Source organism: Podarcis liolepis (genome assembly GCF_965112155.1).
Source record: "Podarcis liolepis genome assembly, chromosome: 9".
NCBI lineage: Eukaryota > Metazoa > Chordata > Lepidosauria > Squamata > Lacertidae > Podarcis > Podarcis liolepis.
In genome coordinates, this window is record NC_139564.1 from 37,868,670 (window position 1) to 37,887,506 (window position 18,837).

The window sequence follows — 18,837 nt, forward strand, 5'->3', positions numbered from 1 at the left end:
ATTCTGTGTGCCTTTTCTTTCCCCACTGCCCTTTTTTGGTCTGGTAACTTCCACTCTGGGGCTTTGTTCATTTTTCTCCGTCGTCTTTGTTTTCCTCTTGTCCTTTTCTCCCTATCTCATTTCAGTCTTTCCAGGGCTGTTCCTTCTTTATACTCATTACTCGTCTTTCTGCTTTGTGTGACCGCTATTGGTTAGCTAGCTGCTTGTTAGATGGACACTGCTTTCATACTGCAGTCACTGCAAGTGATGCTACTTCAGTGCTCCCAGCACAGGGGAAAGGAAGTTCATGCTGGCCAAGATACTTCGGTAGACAGTAGTAACATCTGTGTTACTATGGTATTTTACATGCAGAAACAGAACTACATCCCATGATTTAAAAAAAAGCTGTTTGTCTTCTAGATCACAATTAGATACAGCCAAACCATACCTGAAATATTTTTCTTACCCATTAAGGATTTTTCATCCTTCCTGAAACTAGCGTTACTGGATCTGTTATCTGCTAGTTTTCACAAAAAAATGTTTAGCATGTTGTAATTCATGTTTAGGCATTTATAACAAAAAGGTTCTCACCACTACCACCTCTCAAGAAACTTCTGTAGTAGTCAATGAGTAGTCAATCTGTACAACACTGTTGCTGCCCAGCACATTCATTTTTACTCTATTAACCTTCAAAATAAGATGTGAACAGGCATGTTGTGGCATTCCATTTCATTTTACTTTTTTTACTCAAATTCATATAGTTCTCCAAAACGCAAGTAAGAATACAAATATTAAGTTATTCAGCATTGTAGACATCTTACATAAACTTCTAGGCAGAAATGCATGCTTTCTCCACTCTTTATGGTCCATGGCTTTATTGCTAAACAAGTTGTGCTGAATTGCACAATAGTTCAGTCGATGTTTAGACCTTCAAATAGACTCAAAAGTGTGACCCTAAGACATGATTAACAAGAATAAATAACTAAGCTACTGTAGGCTTTTTAAAACAGTAAAAACACTTGTAGCTGATGGCAGTTCACTGTTTTACTGTAATGCTAACGTTACTGTTGCGATACTGAACGTCGAGCACAAGTTCATCTCCTGCTTGAACTTGAATGGGCTTATCTAACACAATAGCAGCTTGTTTCCAGTGGGATGACTCGCTTGATGTATCTAAAACAGTGTCTTCATCGAGGTACACGTGATACCAAAATGGAATACCAGTCACATGACCTGCTTTACAAACTTCGACCTACAAAAGTAAGATTTTTTTGTTACTATATAGCAATCAACTTTCCCCCACAATACAACAACAACAAAATTTGTATTCTTTAAATTCAAGCTTGCTTGAGGAAGATTTCTCTATTGCCAATTTGCATCTTGCTTTTTCAGACACCCAAGAGTTTATCTTCAAGGATTTTGTGTATCAGTTTTGCGAGAGAGCTAGGGAAGATAGGGTTAGCCACTCTGGTGCTTCCAATATGTTTTGAATGACTACTCTCATTCCTGATTAGTGCCCATATTGTCTAGGAGTGATGGAAGGTGGAGGGCAAAACGTTAGCTCTCTCTGCATAGTACAATCCCAGTGTATCTCTAGGTTTCAGATACAATGCCCCACTATAATTTGGTAATTGGTATCCCAGCTAGAATGCAATGAGACTTAATTCTGACTGCAGGCAGTAAACTCCACACAAGCCAGAATCAAATGAACAAGAATAGAAATGGTATGATTTCTTCCTCTAATGTGATTTTCTGCTTTAAAAGGGGGTAATGTTTTAGTGAAGCACTAGTACCAAAAGTCTTAAGCGCAGAACATGTCAGTTATTTGTGCAATTCCATAAATGCAACATTGATACTAAAGAATGACAGAGTAATAAACTAAAGCATGCAATATCTACCATCTCCTAGATTTACCTTAACTTCTCTACTAGAGCAATTCAAGTACGGATTCATGAGATCCACTCGCAGAAGTTCTACTGATTTGCTCAAAGGTATGTGTGGAAGTGTGGACATATCCAAAAAAACACGGACAGGAACCTGAAATGGAATATACCATGTTTTGAGATTAATTGTTCTGTTGCCAGGGCATATATTTCTAGGTCTTGTCCCACTTTAGGCAAAAGGATGTCTGTACCACAGCATCAGGATAGCTCAAATAATCCTACTTTCTTAACATATTCCTTGCAAATGCTGGTCATCAGTTTTGCTCTGCACCAAACTATTGGAATTAACAGTTCCCCTGCTTTCAATAAATGCTGGTTCTTCCAAGTCTTAAATCAGATGTCCTTATTGTTACTGTAAAATAGTGAATACTAGCAAAACATTACATGAAGAAATTAATTCGGCTTTGATAAATATTTGACAGCTGCATATCCAGTGAGACGGATGTTTTTCTTTGATCAGCAGTTCACCATGTCACACTGCAAACCTCCATTTTAATTTTTTTAAGAAAAGGGAAAGGCCTTCCCCTGGGAATACAGGGTTGAAGCTGCTGTTCTCTGGATTGTGGCCTTAATAAAACAATGACACTTTTTTTCTGGCACCCTAATCTTTGAGACAGCATGCTAAACTGAATATAGATGAATATAACACATTTCATACCTTAAACTGGTTGATAAAAGGTGCAATCTTGAAACCGAGGGTGGGATCTGTCCCTTGAACTGTGGTCTCAAGTAGCAATGACCTAGATTCCACAAGCATTCCATACATCTTCACATGCTGTGGGAATATCTTCCCTCCAGAGTGAAGCAAACATCTATAAAAAAATATAAAGTATTAACATTCACAACCAGTGCTTTTTTCTAAAAAAAAAAAAAAAAAGTTTAGGGGTACTCTCACTTTCCTACTCATATTGAAATACTGCCCCTCAATGAGGTCAAACTTAGATTCACAAACTGTTTAGGGGTATGCATACCCCTGCATCCCCCCCAGAAAAAAGCACTGTTCACAACTATTCTCTCCACTGTCCTCATGCTTCCTTTAACAAATCAAGATTTAGACCATCAATCAGAAGCATTCTGTTTAAAATACTTTGGCGTGTTTATGCTTGTTTTTGTTTTTTGCAAAGAAGCATGACCAAACAGTAAGAGCCAACTCCATCTTCTTTTAATTTTATATGCCTAATTTTAAAAAGGTTTATTCTCAGTCTTACACGAAACTACATTGCTATGACCCATAAAGCTACAACAGCCTCATTAATTTGAAAAGTTCTGACCACATATGGATTCAATGTAGAACAAACTGTTTTCCAAGAGTCTTTTGGCTAAGTATCATTCCAAATTATATTACGTTGGGCTAAGGTTTTATGCATAAATGCAACAGTAAAATATAGTCCAGGAAAATTTCATGTCATACAATACCTGGATATTGCAGCCTTTTCCATCACGTCCTGCTGAATTAGACCAGAAGTCTCTATGACATCCAAAATTATAATACTCCATAACTTGTCAGATTTTGGTCTCTGTAATACCGTATTTTCATCCTGTAGGTGGTTGAGCCAAAACTCTAAAGTTTCCTTAGGAAATTTGTTAGCTTCTGAAATCAGGCTGAGAGCTACTTGGTGCTGTTCTTTTTCAACAGAACTGTAGGCCTTAACTGGCCCAAATTTGCCTGCAATTACTGGCAAAATTGAAAAGCCCTCTGATACGTCCAACACATACAAAGGATCAGGAGTCACTGAGTCCTTGCTTTGGTTCTTTTCAAGATTCAGTTCATTACTGTGGCTGTCCACATCCATGGAGTGCTCACGGAGGCTTAAGGATGACAGCACTTTGCCTATTGCAGCTTTAAAACATTCGTGGTATCTCCTATTGTTCAGTAAAGCAATCTCAGTAGATTCCAGCATGCATTCTTGTCCCAGTGCATTTGTTGTTTGAAGGCTGGCCAGAGCACTGCAGAGCTCAGCCTCACTATTCTTCTCCTTGAAATTTCTTTCCACATCCATTCCATATTCTGAGGTCACAAGAGAAATCTTCTGGATCCTTAGATAGCAGTCCGAACATGATATTTCCATTGTAACCAAGTCCCCAGATCTCAGAGAGTAATCTGCAAATTGCACAAGGATGAAGAATGAAATACATTATTCACTGTGCCTTCGCTACTTTTCCAGTCTTCCTAAAACATGCACTACTTTAACAGCTCCTTTGATCAGCCTCTGCTGCTGCAACACGTGCCAAGCAGATTTTATTAGAGTGGAGGCAAAAGAGGCCCAGCGGTTGTCTTAATGCAGAGCACAACTGACTACAGCTTTCACAAATTTATCAATGTTAGCGGCTTACACTGTAAAAACAAAGTTTCTATTTAAAAATGACTCGAACTATCTGTCAGTGATGCACAATAGAAAGGAAATATGAGAAAATGTTAGAAAGGAGGTGGTGGTGGGGAAAGTGGGTATCAACAGGAACATGGATTAACTGCTTAGATCCTGTAAAACTTCACAATTTTGTTCTCTATCCTGTGTCCAGAGATAAACTTTAAAATACAAACATATTATCTGTCAAAATTCTGAGACTAGGTTGAAATAGTTGAAGATATAGATATTAGAAATTAAATTGGAAATTAACCATGTGTTCCTAAGCATGTTTCCCACTGAAATGCTGCTGTACTAAATGGGATTAACTTTGAGTAAGCATTTGTTTTAAACTGTGTTTTAAACTGTGAAAATATAGGAACTTGCTTAGGATAAATGAGGTTTGCCACTTTTACAGCTCCCTATTTACATCCCCACTTACTCCTAATTCCTACTCCCAGCTGCCAAATTTTACTAGTCCTTGCTTTCAATTTATTCTGCTAAGCCTTTTTTGTTTGGGAATCCTGATTATGCATGGCTGGTATCGTCTCAGTTGGCACTTCTATTTAAGGATTCCATTCAAGTAAATTTGACTGATTTATTAATCATGTAATGCAATTTAAAGTGTGCTTCCACTTGTTTAATGTGGGGCTCATTGAGAGCAGCTGCACAAGAGACTGTCTCATAAGCAGAGGGAAGATGCCTATTTGCTGGCACAGTTTGAATCCCTCTGCAAACTAACTTCAAGTTGCAGTTGATTGGCTGTTACAGCAAGCCCCTTTGACATTGCCCCTTGACACCAGGCATTTGACACCCACCCATCAAAGTTGACTTGTGCGGGAAGGTAAGGATTCCATCAGAATTCAGTTCCCCACCCCAGATATACTGAAATGACATTTCCATAAAGTGTAAGCTTTCAGTGTTGAGGACCTTCACTTTTCTCAGTATGATAAATAGTTCCTAAGAATGCTACCTGCAAACTCTTTTTGCTTATTAGAAATCCCACCTCTCATCTCAAACGTACAAAACAATCCAGACAGATATCCTAGAAAGAAAATGCATTTTAATGTCATTGTAAAAATAAAACCCTGAAGACATACCAAGGAGGCCTTCTACGGGGTACACTGCTTGTTCCCAACAGGTGTCCTCACTTGGACTTGTAGAGAGTGTGTGCTCATCATCAAGCTGTAACGTAAACCAGACCACAATGGCATCTAGTATTCCTGCTTTAATAACAGGCATGTTGATCTTGGATGGCTTACGAGTTGCAAAGCTTTTCAGCTCCTAACCAAGAATGGTAAAAAAGAAGCAAAATATGTTGGAGAGCATTAGAAGAGCCCTTCTGAATAGGAACAAAAGATCCCTGATGAATAACACTAAAAACTTATCTGATCCAGCATTCTGTTCCTCAATGGCCAACCAGATCTCTGAAGCAGGTCAAGGGCATAACAGCACTTTCCTATTGACGTTTCCTAGCACACTGCCTCCAATATTGGATGTAATATATAGCCATAATGATTATGAGCCATTGATGGCCATGAATTTGATTGATCCCTTTTTAAAGCCATCCAAATTGATAGGCATCATCACATCTTGCTCTTCAGTCAACTCCCCACTGCTGTCTGAGCCCCTCCAATTGTCTTCCTGACTGCCTTATAGGTAAAGGTAAAGGGACCCCTGACTGTTAAGTCCAGTCGCGGATGACACTGGGGTTGCGGCTCTCATCTTGCTTTACTGGCCAAGAGAGCTGGCGTTTGTCTGCAGACAGCTTCCGGGTCATGTGGCCAGCATGACTAAGCCGCTTCTGGCGAACCAGATCAGCACACGGAAACGCCGTTTACCTTCCTGCCGGAGCAGTACCTATTTATCTCCTTGCACTTTGACGTGCTTTCAAACTGCTAGGTTGGCAGGAGCTGGGACCGAACAACAGACGCTCACCCCATCTTGGGGATTCAAACTGCCTTATAATCCATCTTAATACTAAAAATATACAGAATGTAAATGGTTTTAAGAAAATGGTAGCTAAAAATAACAGTCTTTTTTGAATGAAAGAAAAATATAAAAGTAATAATATTTATTGTACAGTCTTCCTAACATTTGGCAGTAGATATATTATGATTACATATTTTAGGACCCAATATTGAAATCACACTAAATGGGGATGCCTTTCTTTCCAGAAGAATCATAGCCTGCTGAGCCCAGACAAATACTAGTCATAATTGGGTTCCAAGGAGTAAGGAAAACCAAAATAAAAAAGAATGTCATGCTCCAAAACTTTCCTTTCTTACGTAAACCACTCTTGAGATTATTTATTTTAATTCTTTGTTTTCAAAGGATGGGGGGTTTTCACCACCACCAATTAATAGCAAATTTATATGCAGATGTCAAGTAGAGAGCACTGAAGTCCAGTTTCATTGTTCAACAATGGAGTCTTCCTGCCCTCCCTGGTACCCACCCTTTTCTACATTTCCCAAGATGGCCTTTTTACTCTTTATATGCTTCTCCTTTGCAAGACACTGATATTTTAGGATTCAATGGCAGCTCAAGTTCAGCATACAACAGTTTTGCCCAGAAGTATTAAAAAATTAAACATATAATATTAAGTATTTAAATCTTGATGGAACATACCACAGATCACTGCATTATAGTTTCTATTAAAGTACAGCTAAGTGCTTTGCTGTACTCTGCCTATTAATCTCAGATGCCAGATAAAGTGAAGGTGAAAACAGAGTTATTGATTCAGAGCATGGCAATAATTGCCTGTATACAAGGGGGTTTATTTTAAGATCTTGCTTGCAAACATTTTCCCATGGGTCAAAAATCAAAGAGGCATGCTTGCATGACCGACGAAACACATTACCCTCTCAGGCTTAACTGGTACTAGCTCAGAGCCTATCTAGAATGACTATAGCTGCTTGCAATATCCAATGCTGACTGCTCCTAAAAGAAATAGTTTATAGAACTGTATGGCAAAGCTGTCTTCCTAATCCACTGATGGAAAACCTATTGCCTTTCAGATGTCGACATACTACAACTCTGAACATCCATGACCAATACCTCTGCTAGATGGGGCTGATGGAAGTTCAACTACATCTTATTTATTTATTTTTTAAATATTTTTTATTAAATTTCCATTTAACAAACCAATCATATCACATTAATTCCAAATTATACCAATACACAATAAATTCCAAATATTTAGCCGAATTTTAAATTTCTGTTGGGGGTACCAATGCTTCGAGTTCAGAAAGGGTCCAATCATCTGTTCAACTACATCTTAAGGGCCACAGGCTCCCCATCTCAGGTCTCACCTTTCTGTCCTTTCTTAATCCCACTCTGGGGTTGTAGAATACACTCAGTCATCTTTTTATCTTCTGTGCACCTCCATCTCACCATACAGAATAAAATCCAAATGAACCTCTCTTTTACCTCTGCCTTAATCCTTTTGCAATTGATAAACGTTTCATTCACCCTGTGATCCAAAAGTTACCTGCAGGTTGTTAAAGTTGGCTGTCAAAATCTGGAAGTGTTCTGTGAGGGCCGTATAGCCACCAGGAACTCTGCTGAGTTTTTCAGTGGTGTAAGGTTCAAGACTTTCATCCGAGTTTACAGAAGCGTACACTGGACTGTGGAACTCCAATGTTTCTGGCAAGCACACACCAGCAATTTCTTTTGCACCCACCCTGAGAAAACAAAGGAACAGACAGAAATTAGGTTTGACAAGACAAAAATCATGCAATTCATTAATAATAATAATAATAATAATAATAATAATAATAATAATAATAATGATTTTATTTATACCCCGCCCTTCTGGTTGAATTTCTCCAGCCAGTCTGGGTAGCTCCCAATCGAGTGTTAAAAACAATACAGCATTAAATATTAAAAACTTCCCTAAACAGGGCTGCCTTCAGATGTCTTTTAAAAATAGGATAGTTGCTTATTTCCTTGACATCTGAAGGGAGGGCGTTCTACAGGCTGGGCGCCATTACCGAGAAGGCCCTCTGCCTGGTTCCCTGTAACCTCACTTCTCGCAATGAGGGAACCGCCAGAAGGTCCTTGGTGCTGGATCTCAGTGTCCAGGCAGAACGATGTGGGTGGAGACACTCCTTCAGGTATACAGGACTGAGGTTGTTTACGGCTTTAAAGGTCAGCAACAACACTTTGAATGTGTTGAACTCAGCATCGGTTCTCGGCACATTAAGGAGAGGCTCACAACAAAAGATTTGCTGAGCTTAAAGACATATGTAACGATTGTGTTCTATTTTAACATGTATATCCCTTTCTTTCCAACCATAAGAAAGGCAGGGTTGTTTTGCTGATAACATACAATGTAAAAACACCGTCAATTAAACTAACAGCATAGAATAAATTGTATTAATCTAACAGCCTTCCCACATTCTAGTATTTATACCCTGAAAGTTTTACTCCCTTCTTTAAAAATTATGTTGGGCTCTTGCACATGAAGAGAGGATTCTATAAAAACAGAACGTAAGTGGAAACTGATGACCAAATTGAAAATGGGTTGACATCTTCCATGTGGGATGAGCTTCGTTTTGGCAACAGGCTGATTTGAGTTTTCTGAATTTCAGTGCAGAAAACTCAAAATTATTGTTACTTCCACTTATGTGGAATCCAACCTAACAAGCAGGATGAGTAAAATAAAAATCTTATCTTTAAAAGGGAGACATTTCCTCTTCCCTGTCCAAGTTTAAACATGCTTTCCCAACATATATCAGCAGCACAAACATACCTATGATGTCTGCGTATCTCTCCGCATTCCACTGCCATGCCCCATACAATAGCTCCTGCTGGTATAACTTTACCATAGTTTTCAGCATTAACTCTGCCATCATTGGGCTGATTGATAGATAAATAGATAGATAGATAGATAGATAAAGTTGCAAAGCTACAAAACTATACAACAAGACTACTATTCACAAAACTTATTCCATTATCATTAAATTTATATACTGCTTAATCGTATAATATCTAAGTGGTTAGCAATAAAAAAGTTAAAAACCATTAAAAACACTTAAAACTGATAAAATTAACATTACGCTAAAAATAGATTAACATACAATTAAAACACAAAATTAATATAAACTGTTCAGTCACTGTACACAGATTAAGTTAGGGTTTGGCTGGGTCAAGTTAAGTATAAATATTTGGATTTCAGCTGAGTGGAAAAAAGGTCTGTCTTAATTGTTTTTCAATCTGCTCTATTCACTGTGCAAAATGAGAGATTGTTGCCAAGCCAACCTTCAGTCTAGAACACATTTTGACTTGAATTAAAAATAAAGATATTATGGTATAACACATATGGCTATTTGAAAAGCATGTTAGATAACTTTCAGCACTAGCGATATCAGAAACAGTATCTATATCAGTTGTTTAAAAGAGAAAACATTTCAGCCATTTATTACCGTATTTTTCGCCCTATAGGACGCATCGTCCCATAAGGTGCACCTAGTTTTTTTGGGGGGAAATAAAGGGGAAAAAATTATTTCCCCCCCAGGTGCGGGAAGCCCGAGCTTCCCCCGACCCCAGCCCCCAGAACAGGCAACTCTCCGCAAGCCGTGGGAGCCCAACGCTGGACTCCCGCGCCTTGCGGAGAGCTGCGCGAAGCCTGGAGAGCGGGAGGGGTCAGTGCGCACCGACCCCTCTCGCTCTCCAGGCTTCAGCGAAAGCCTGCATTCGCCCCATCGGACGCACACACATTTCCCCTTCATTTTTGGAGGGGAAAAAGTGCATCCTAAGGGGCGAAAAATAGGGTAGATTTATTGAAGAATAATCTTCCACAACCATAACTATTTTGTCTTCTGTTGTAATATGTAACATCATCTCATAAATTCCTACAATGGAAGACCCTTAATGAGCTTTTTGAGGTAAGGAATTAATCACTATGAGAAGGGGAAATCTTTCATTTTTAAAAAAATACAGTAAGCAGTACTATGAGCAGAGGGGTAAGAAACATGCCCTCATTGGTTTTGAATCTAGAACTTCAAGACACATTCAACAAATTAAATTGTGAATACAATTCATTTTTATTTTGCAACAACTGCGCACTCTTAAGTCATGGCATTTTCCTCGCATTACATTCAATGTGTGGAATTCAATGTAGTGCTAAGGAGACTGATTCGTTAGTGCAAGCATTTCTGCTTGCCTGATGGAACCATCTCCCATCTCCTCTCCCTGTGCATTGTTTTGGGGGTTCTCCTGACCCCCCATAGTGGATATGGGAGAGGTGGGGGGCGGGCAGCGCCAGGAGAAGAAGGGGAAAGCCCCACAGCGCTAGCAGGAGGTTTTGCAGTGGCTTCCACTAGCAGAATGGGTTAGCTGAATCCAGCCCAAAACTTTAAAACATGTTCTATATATAGAGTTGGCCTGAGGTTAGTACTTCAACAAACTCTCTCACACACTTGTCTAATCTCTCACTCCATCCTGAAATAATGGTACAGTCTACCGCAATTGACTTTCCCAGCCTTAAGGGTCCACTTAACTGTGAGGACACTTAAATGTTCTTTCCCATGTGCTCTTTCTGGATCGCATGGGAAGTCTCCTTGCCAATGCTACTAGACTCTAGGGAGCTGCAGTGCTGGCAAGCAAACTTTCTTATGTGATCTGGAAGACCTGTGAAAGCAATGTTTACATTTCACGTTTCTAGTTCGCTGTTTATGGGAACTAATAAAAGAAAAATGTTAAAACATTACTGCAAGGCTGCAAAGCCTTGATCTCATTGCTATCCGTAGCAGTCATAGTGCAAAATCATCTTTACAGTGTATCAGGCCTTAAGACACCCATAGATACTTGCCTTTGGCGGTAAAAGCAAATGCTCCCAAGCATGGATCAAGCTTTCCACAATTCCTTCTCCAAATAAACCAGAATCTACCGTTTCAGTGACAACCAGGGAAACTCTATTAAATATACAGTTATAAAAAGAAAGCAGTAGTTCAGAGCCACTATAATCAGCAATGGAAGAAAATTATAAAACCTGAAGCAGGACTTAAAATCTACTAACGTGAAATCAGTAGTCTGTTCTTGTGTTGAGTAATCAAATTTTATTCTGGGTTTTTGGGCTCTGCTTAAGATAAGCCAGCATCCTTTCTGACCTCCTGGCCCTAAAACTACCTTTCACAGTTCTTAGTTATTCTATTATACCAGAAAAGTTTATGATCGGGGGTTTTTTTTGGAGGGGGGGTGAGTGGAATGGCAGAGAAGAGAGTGTCCGCAGTTATTTGGAATGTTGCACTGCAGGCCATAGGCAACTATTTCCCTATTACACCTCAGTTCTGGAAAAGCCCCTTGCAGGCACTTCTGTTCAGCTACTATCTTGATAAAGGAAGTAGGATCAGCTTCCAGAGCAAGGAGATGACATTTCGACTGGTCCTGGGGATGCAGCATATGATTCTATGCTTTGCCACCACTGTTAGCTGTGCTAGAGTAGCCATCGCCATGTGATGCCTGCAGATGCTTTAGACTACCGCCCCAATCTGCTGTGGCTGGCATAGCCATGCTGGCTTGGGCTAAAGGGAATTGCAATTCAAAGCATGTGGAGAATACCAGGCTGGCAAAGTTTTTTTCCTAGATCGTAAGGTATTTACTGAAATTAATTCTGAAGAAGGTTTTGCTCTTCTAAAATAAAATAAAAACATTCTGGACAGATGTTCTGAGTTATTCAGGAAATAAATAAGTACAGTGGTGCCTCGCAAGATGAAATTAATCCGTTCCGCGAGTCTCTTCGTCTTGTGGTTTTTTCGTCTTGCGAAGCACGGCTATTAGCAGCTTAGCGGCTTTAAGAAAAAGGAAACAAACTCGCAAGATGTTTTGTCTTGCGAAGCAAGCCCATAGGGAAATTCGTCTTGCGGAACGACTCAAAAACCGGAAAACTCTTTCGTCTAGTGAGTTTTTCGTCTTGCGAGGCATTCATCTTGCGGGGCACCACTGTAACAGTATATAGGGAATATAAATGAATGCAGTTTATAACTGCATTCAGCTGCACACTGTTTAATGGAAGCTTATTTGGATGGCTTAAAGATGAAAGAAATGTGCCACAAAGATAAAAAAACAAAATGTTTAGCACCTGGAGTGTGGGAGGTCAATTCTGTTAAAAATAAGACAAGATTACAATTTGTCAGTGCAAATTGTCAATTCTGTTAGAAAAATAAGTAAGATGTCACAACAAAATATAAGAGTAACCTTTCAGGTATGTGCTTTGGGATTTCTATATCAAGAGATTTCATGTGAAGTAGTTTGATTTTTCCATCCAAATCGTTTGCAGCTAGAACTTCACAAGCCACTTCATACATGGTCTTCGATAACTCACACGCATAGACGGAAGGTGCACCAGCCTTTTTGGCAAACATGCTGAAACATTAGAGGACATTACACAGAAATCATCAGAGATTCTTGTTTTGACAAAATATTAATATAACATTTTTCAAATCAAATATTAACTAAAACATTTTGATAACCTTAAATGGGCCGTCTGTATCAAATTGGGACTGAGGAGACTTTTAATTTATTTAACCTTTCAGACCACCCTTTGTTACATAGTAATTACAGGGCACTTTCAACGTAATTTAGAAGAGTACATAAAATAAGTTAACACAACACACAGAAAACCCCCTAGCAAAGCAAATTTATTATCTGTTTCACAATATCCAGAAAAAAAAATCAACACATTTACATTAACTAAATTCACAACAAACCTGAGAATTCCTGTTCCTGTTCCAATGTCAAGAACACTTCTGCACCCTGAACAGACAGCCTTTTCAATTGCTTTTTGATACAGCAAATTCCTATTGGCGTCATTAAGCATAATGAAGTGCCATCGTTCTACCACCCAGTTAGCAACACGATAAAAATTCTCTTTTGCATCCGGAAAGTCAGGGTTTAGCTTCACAGCTTTATGGAAATATGCGGCTGCTTCATCCCTAAAGCCCATTCTGTGAAGAAAGTGACACAATCAAAATGAAACTTAAACTAGCAAGCAGATCGTTCAACCATAAATATTATACAAAAATCTACACTTACATTTTGAGAACACATCACCAATGACTGCAAAGAGAACAAATCTGGACTGCATTGTGTAAATGAAAAAGGCACCTACTGCAACTTGTCAAACTACTAATCAACTAAAACTAAGATTTGCTGTGACCAAATCATAAGAACATAACAAGAATCATGATGGATCAGACCAAAGGTCTATGTAGTCCAGCATCATTCTCAAAGTGCCCAATCAGATGCATATGGGAAACCTGGAAGGAGGACCAAAGTGCAACACTCTCCTGCTCATGTTTCCCAGCAATTTATATTCAGAGGCATTGCACCTCTGATTCTGGACACAGTACACAGCCATCATGACTAGTAGCCAAGAATTTGCCTTATCTCCTTTTTTAAAACTATCCAGGTTTGCAGCCACTACTCATATTGTGGTAGTGAATTAAACAGTTTAACTATATGGTGTGTGGAGAACTTTCAGACCAAAAAATAAAGCACATTGTACATTAAACAGTACTGTGGATGCGAAAAGTATTATAACACATCTTAGTTGTGCAAGACTTTTCCCTTCTGAGCCCTACACTAAGAAGTAATCACAACACTGTTAGATACCTGTGCATTTCGGATTAAGTATTTAATGGAATGTGTGAGATTAATGGAAATTTAAGAAGCACTATGCTAGAATTCTTAGTTAAAATACAACACAACCAAGGGCATCTACAAACCTGAAGAGATGTTCCCCCATGCTGTTACATATAACTTCATCATTAGGAAATAATTCCAGGGCATGCTCATAGCAATCAAATAAATCTTGAAATCGTGTGAGAGAATTCAGCTCTTCTGCCCATTTACAAAGGGTATACTGAAATGTTTCCTAAGGGAAAGTGATAGTTTAGTCGCAAAAATTAATTTATTCATGCTAATAAAATGTTTTTATTGGTAAATAGATATATGGCATGCAATGGCCTATTTGCATGTTATTTTCTGTCTCTAAACTTGTACACAAATAAACCTATTTGTCAGAGAGAATGACTGAACAAAGAACAACTGCTTACCTTGACATCATTTTTAAGCTCAGGAGCTAGATTCAATACCAAGAGATAGTGGGCATATGCAGTTCCAAAGTCCTGATTTTCCAGACAGTGTTGAGCACTTTGCAAGGATCTAGACACTAATTCATGCCTCCCAGCTTCCTGACCAACATTGCGCCTATGCCGAGATCTCCTTTTAGAGTTAGGCATTCTGAACTGCCAAAACAAAAACATTTATTGCAGTGTTACAAAAAGTTGCAAACAAAATGTTTGTATCAACATTTCTGCACTCATTATAGCCCAATTGCTACAAAAGTGAAAGAGACATTTCTTGCAAATGCACTTACCATTTTTCATGTTAGAGTTCCAGCAAAGCGCTTATGAATGCAACACCTATAGATTCATTTGCAGCGTTTTGCAAATTGGATGCATGCTGGTTCCCAATTGTGGGAGTAGAGGACACCGTGTGATTGTTGTTGTGAGTGCAACACAAACTGCAGATTAGGACACTGAACTTCACTCTTTTCTAACCTGGAACCCGCCTTTATCCCAAAGATAAATTATGGGACCCACTCCTTAATGTATATTTTTTTTACCATATATATATATATGAATTATGGGACCCATGCTATGCCAGACCAAGACAAAATTGCAGATTCTGATCTGTCAGTTCAAGCTAGGAATAGTGTTCAGTACCACATGGTTAATGTTTTTGTTTTTTTAAAGTTCTGTTCCTTGTGATCCTGCTGGAAGCAAAACATGGGAAGCTGCACTTTAAAACAACTTATTATAGATAATTGAATGTTGTGCGATTCCAAAATACAGTGGTGCCCCGCAAGACGAATGCCTCGCAAGACGAAAAACTCGCTAGACGAAAGGGTTTTTCGGTTTTGCGTTGCTTCGCTAGACGAATTTCCCTATGGGCTTGCTTCACAAGACAAAAACGTCTTGCGCTTTTTTAAAAAAGCCGCTTGAAGAGGCGCAGTTGCGACGGACCGTGCTTCGCAAGACGAAAAACATCGCAAGACGAAAAGACTTGCGGAACGAATTCTTTTTGTCTTGCAATGCACCACTGTACACATATTATCAAGGGGCCTGGTTAACATCTTTATAATGAGACATGATCAGGCAAGGCTCATTTATTTTGTGCCCTAGTGACTATTACTGGTCATAGGAGTTTGCTAATGAGAATTTTATATATCATGTGTTATTAAAACATTTTGTAATGCAGATGCCCATGTGATTGATAAAATCATTCTAAGAACAGAGGTGAACATTAACATATGCTGGAGGAATTTCACTCAGCTTAAAAAAACACTAAAGGAGTAGGAAGGCAGTAACAGTAATATTTTAACTGATTAGTGTAAACCAAACAGATCACGGTAACAGTGAAGGGAAATGGGCAGGCATAAACAATTGTACACATGCAGCTTGTCTTTAACAAAATATGGCATTAGTATGTGAGAGGTTGGTGAATCTATTCCTTCCAGACAAAGGGACATATATAGGGGGATATATTTCTATTCGCTTTGGAGTGAGGACAAAGGGGAGTGGAGGCGAATCAAAGCTGTAATGAACTAGTGCAGGAAGGAGCCAACAAAAACTATCCAACAAAAAGCAACTGCAATCTTGCTTTACATTAACAGGCACACTTACTTGGGAGTAAGTCCTATTGGAATGAGTGGGGTTTACTTCTGAATAAACATGAGTGGATCACGCCGTATGGTAACCACTGCTGCACGTCATCCAAGCAAGCAAACCAGGCATTTCCTCTAAAAACACAAGACATTTCGATGTTAAAGGTTTTTGGACCTATTTTATTAGTCGCCCAGCTTCCCAATTTCTCAGAACAATAATGAGGGCCCAGGGCAGGCGGAGATGCGCACTTGGCAGAACGTCGGGATGGATGCGGGATGGATGCGGCTTGTTCGCAGGATGTGCAAAGCGAACCGGGGGAGGCCGAGACAAACAGGGCCAGCCAGCCAGCAAGAATGGCGAGTCAGTCACCTCGGCAATTCATCCAGGCGGTCTGGGGCTACCAGCCCGGACAACTCCAGGCAAACTCTCACACGCTCCAGCAGAAGCCTAGGGACGCCATCTTAGAGTAGGGCAACGGAAGTATCGCGAGAAAAGTACGGTAAACGGGATTAGCACCGATAGCGACGAGTTTCCAGAGCCGTCTGCTGACCTGGAAACCTCTCCGCCGAGATTGTGCAAACGAGAGTAGTAGAATTTTACGCATGCGCAAAATACACCGCCGCCTTACAATAAAGTTTGCGCATGAGCAGAAAGGAGGCGAAGAGGCTACTTCAACTCCATGAGTTGCTTAAACAACAAAAACAAAACAATAGCAAGGAAGCGGGGGGGGGGGTGTGTGAAAGAAACAATAGGGCTATAGTTTTATTAGGTCCACCTAAAACTTCATGAAGGAAACGAATTTATAAGTCCAGCAGAACTTTTTAGGCTGGATGCTAACAAAAAGGGAGCGAGAAAGGATGTTAGTGGGTGTGATTAGAAAAGCAATTTGTGACAGATTTTAGATGGAATGGATGCAGCGCTTTACAAAATGTTTGCAAGCAGCAGATGGGGCTTTTCCATCACACATCTTTTTTTTCTTCTGGCAGGGAGCCAAAAAAAAAAAAAAAAAAGGAGCGGAGAGAAAAGTGGACAGTTAATGGAAACATACTAGCTCAGCCCTATTTCACAAAATGCAAGATAGTGAACAGCTCAAACCATTTCCCAAACAGAACGAAAAGTTGTGCAACTTTTAGCTGGGGAAAACAAGAAGGTAGATTTTAGATAAGCTTGTTCCTAGGAAGTGTTGGTACTTCAAATGAATCTGTGGCCTGGGTTCAGAATAAATGAGGGGCACCTAGTCCTCATGTGTGCTGCCTGTTCATTGAGAACTAGTAGCAACAGTTTACTGCAAGACTAGGCTTTTTCTGATGAAGTGGGCTCTTATCAATGAAAGCTGATACTACAAATCTTCAAATCTTTAACAAGACACTTTTTTTGTTTTAGTTCCCAAACCATGGAACTATCTCCCATCCATCAGCGAGCTTGGCTCATTTAAGGCAAGCCCAACTTGCAACATGCCTTTTATCCATTTAACAAAAAGAATCCGAGCAATTACAGCCAAGAACCACACCCTTAACTAGACACATTATTTAAGTCAATATTGATATGGCAGAGTACAGTATCTTATTGTGGTTAGTTTCAGTTTCACCAACACCTTGGAGCTGGCTGCTAGTGTCAGAATGGTGGACCCAAGTCCCATATTTATCTCTTCACTGGAAGCCGCAAATTTCAAACACCCAACTGGAACAAATTCTCAAAAATTGTTAAGAGCAGAAAGGGACCTTTAAGGTAACCTTTGGGAGCAGAATATAAAGGTGCTAAAGCAGGAAAGGGTGGGCGAAACCCTCACCAATAAGAAATTATAAGCTGTTTCCTGCTCTGGGCAATCTTTTATCGAAACGAAGGTTAAAACGCCCCACTAAGTAAAGGCATGGCTTTAATGAGAGGATACGCGTAGATTTGAATGCATCCATAGGACAGGGCAAGAATAAACAACGTGTTGGTTGTAAGGCACGAGTTTCTGGCCTGAGGAGAGAAGCCGCCCCTGCTTCGAGTGGGGCCCGCAAAGGAGCGTGAGAGAAGCAAGACCCTGGGCAGCTGCGAGGGGAGGAGCCGACAGGCAAACGGCCGGCGCTGGAAAGAGCCCGAGCGGGAAGAAAGGAAGGTGGTGGAGGAGGAGAAGAAGGCCAGCGCTGGGTGGGAGCTTAGGGCTGTGGAAAAGGCGGCGCCGAGGCCACGCTGGGGCGGAGCCGCCTCTTTCGCCCAAGCGGGCTGGGATGCCGAAAGGAGCTGCTTGTTTTTCTTTTTCCCGCCGCAACCGGGCCGCGGCGAGAGGCTGCTTTTCCCCTTCCAGGAGCTGCTACGTTGGCAACCCCGCTAGCGCCGTATCCTAGTCCCGGGCGCTCGACTCCTCCTTCCCCTCGGCTCTTTCCAGGGGCGCGTTTTGCCGGAGCCGCGCGGGTCCCATGCTGCGCCGGGAGAGGCTCTGCCTCGCCGCCCCGCCGCCTGCTGCTGCTGCTTCGCCCTGCTGAGGAGGCGCTGCGCGGAGAGCAGAAAGAGAAGAGCGGGGCTCGGCTTGCTGGTGGTGCTTAGCCAAGAGGGATTTGCGAGGAGGAGGAGTGGTGCTCGGGTGCCGCCGCCGCCGCCATGGGGCTGCAGCCCTTGGAGTTCAGCGACTGCTACCTGGACAGCCCCTGGTTCCGCGAGAGGATCCGAGCCCACGAAGCCGAGCTGGAGAAAACCAACAAGTTCATCAAGGAGCTGCTGAAGGATGGCAAGAGCCTCATCGCCGCCACCAAGAGTGAGTGGGGAGAAGTTGGGCAAGCGGGGGCAGGAGGGCTGGTTGGGGCGGCATGAAAGCCGCTCGGCGAAGGGCGGCTCGAAGTTGCAAAGTCCGCTCTCCGGCATGCGGCGAGACGGGAGCCTTGCCTTGCCCCTACAAGGTCTGCGGGCGCTGCT

The 18,837-nt window shown here is 40.9% G+C and overlaps 2 protein-coding genes across 8 annotated transcripts in view; one reads left to right on the forward strand and one right to left on the reverse strand.

Annotated features, from left to right (window-relative positions):
- Positions 1–693: 693 nt before the first annotated feature.
- Positions 694–18,744, reverse strand: PRMT9 (protein arginine methyltransferase 9). Of its 5 annotated transcripts, none has more exons than XM_083519981.1 (14): positions 18,562–18,744; positions 15,958–16,073; positions 14,326–14,517; positions 13,996–14,144; positions 12,979–13,215; positions 12,467–12,634; positions 11,082–11,184; positions 9,021–9,127; positions 7,758–7,950; positions 5,368–5,551; positions 3,339–4,023; positions 2,581–2,734; positions 1,894–2,016; positions 694–1,231 (listed from the first exon to the last, which is right to left on the reverse strand). In XM_083519981.1, exons 3-14 carry the CDS (start codon positions 14,509–14,511, stop codon positions 1,016–1,018), a joined length of 2,505 nt encoding a protein of 834 aa, XP_083376107.1. In that variant the 5' UTR covers positions 14,512–14,517; positions 15,958–16,073; positions 18,562–18,744; the 3' UTR covers positions 694–1,015. The 5 variants fall into 5 exon arrangements, with proteins under 5 accessions (XP_083376107.1, XP_083376105.1, XP_083376109.1 ...); XM_083519979.1 differs by lacking the exon at positions 18,562–18,744 and adding an exon at positions 16,309–16,491; XM_083519983.1 differs by lacking the exon at positions 18,562–18,744 and adding an exon at positions 16,309–16,478 and having other exon boundaries at positions 11,082–11,731; positions 12,323–12,634.
- Positions 16,714–18,837, forward strand: part of ARHGAP10 (Rho GTPase activating protein 10) — a 109,760-nt gene continuing 107,636 nt past the window's right edge. For all 3 annotated transcript variants that reach the window (XR_014529899.1, XM_083519986.1, XM_083519985.1), the window contains exon 1: positions 16,714–18,679. Coding sequence is in view for 2 of the 3 variants with exons in the window: in XM_083519986.1 (XP_083376112.1) it covers positions 18,526–18,679 (154 nt within the window). In the remaining variant the exon portion in view is untranslated. The remainder of the gene's footprint in view (positions 18,680–18,837) is intronic.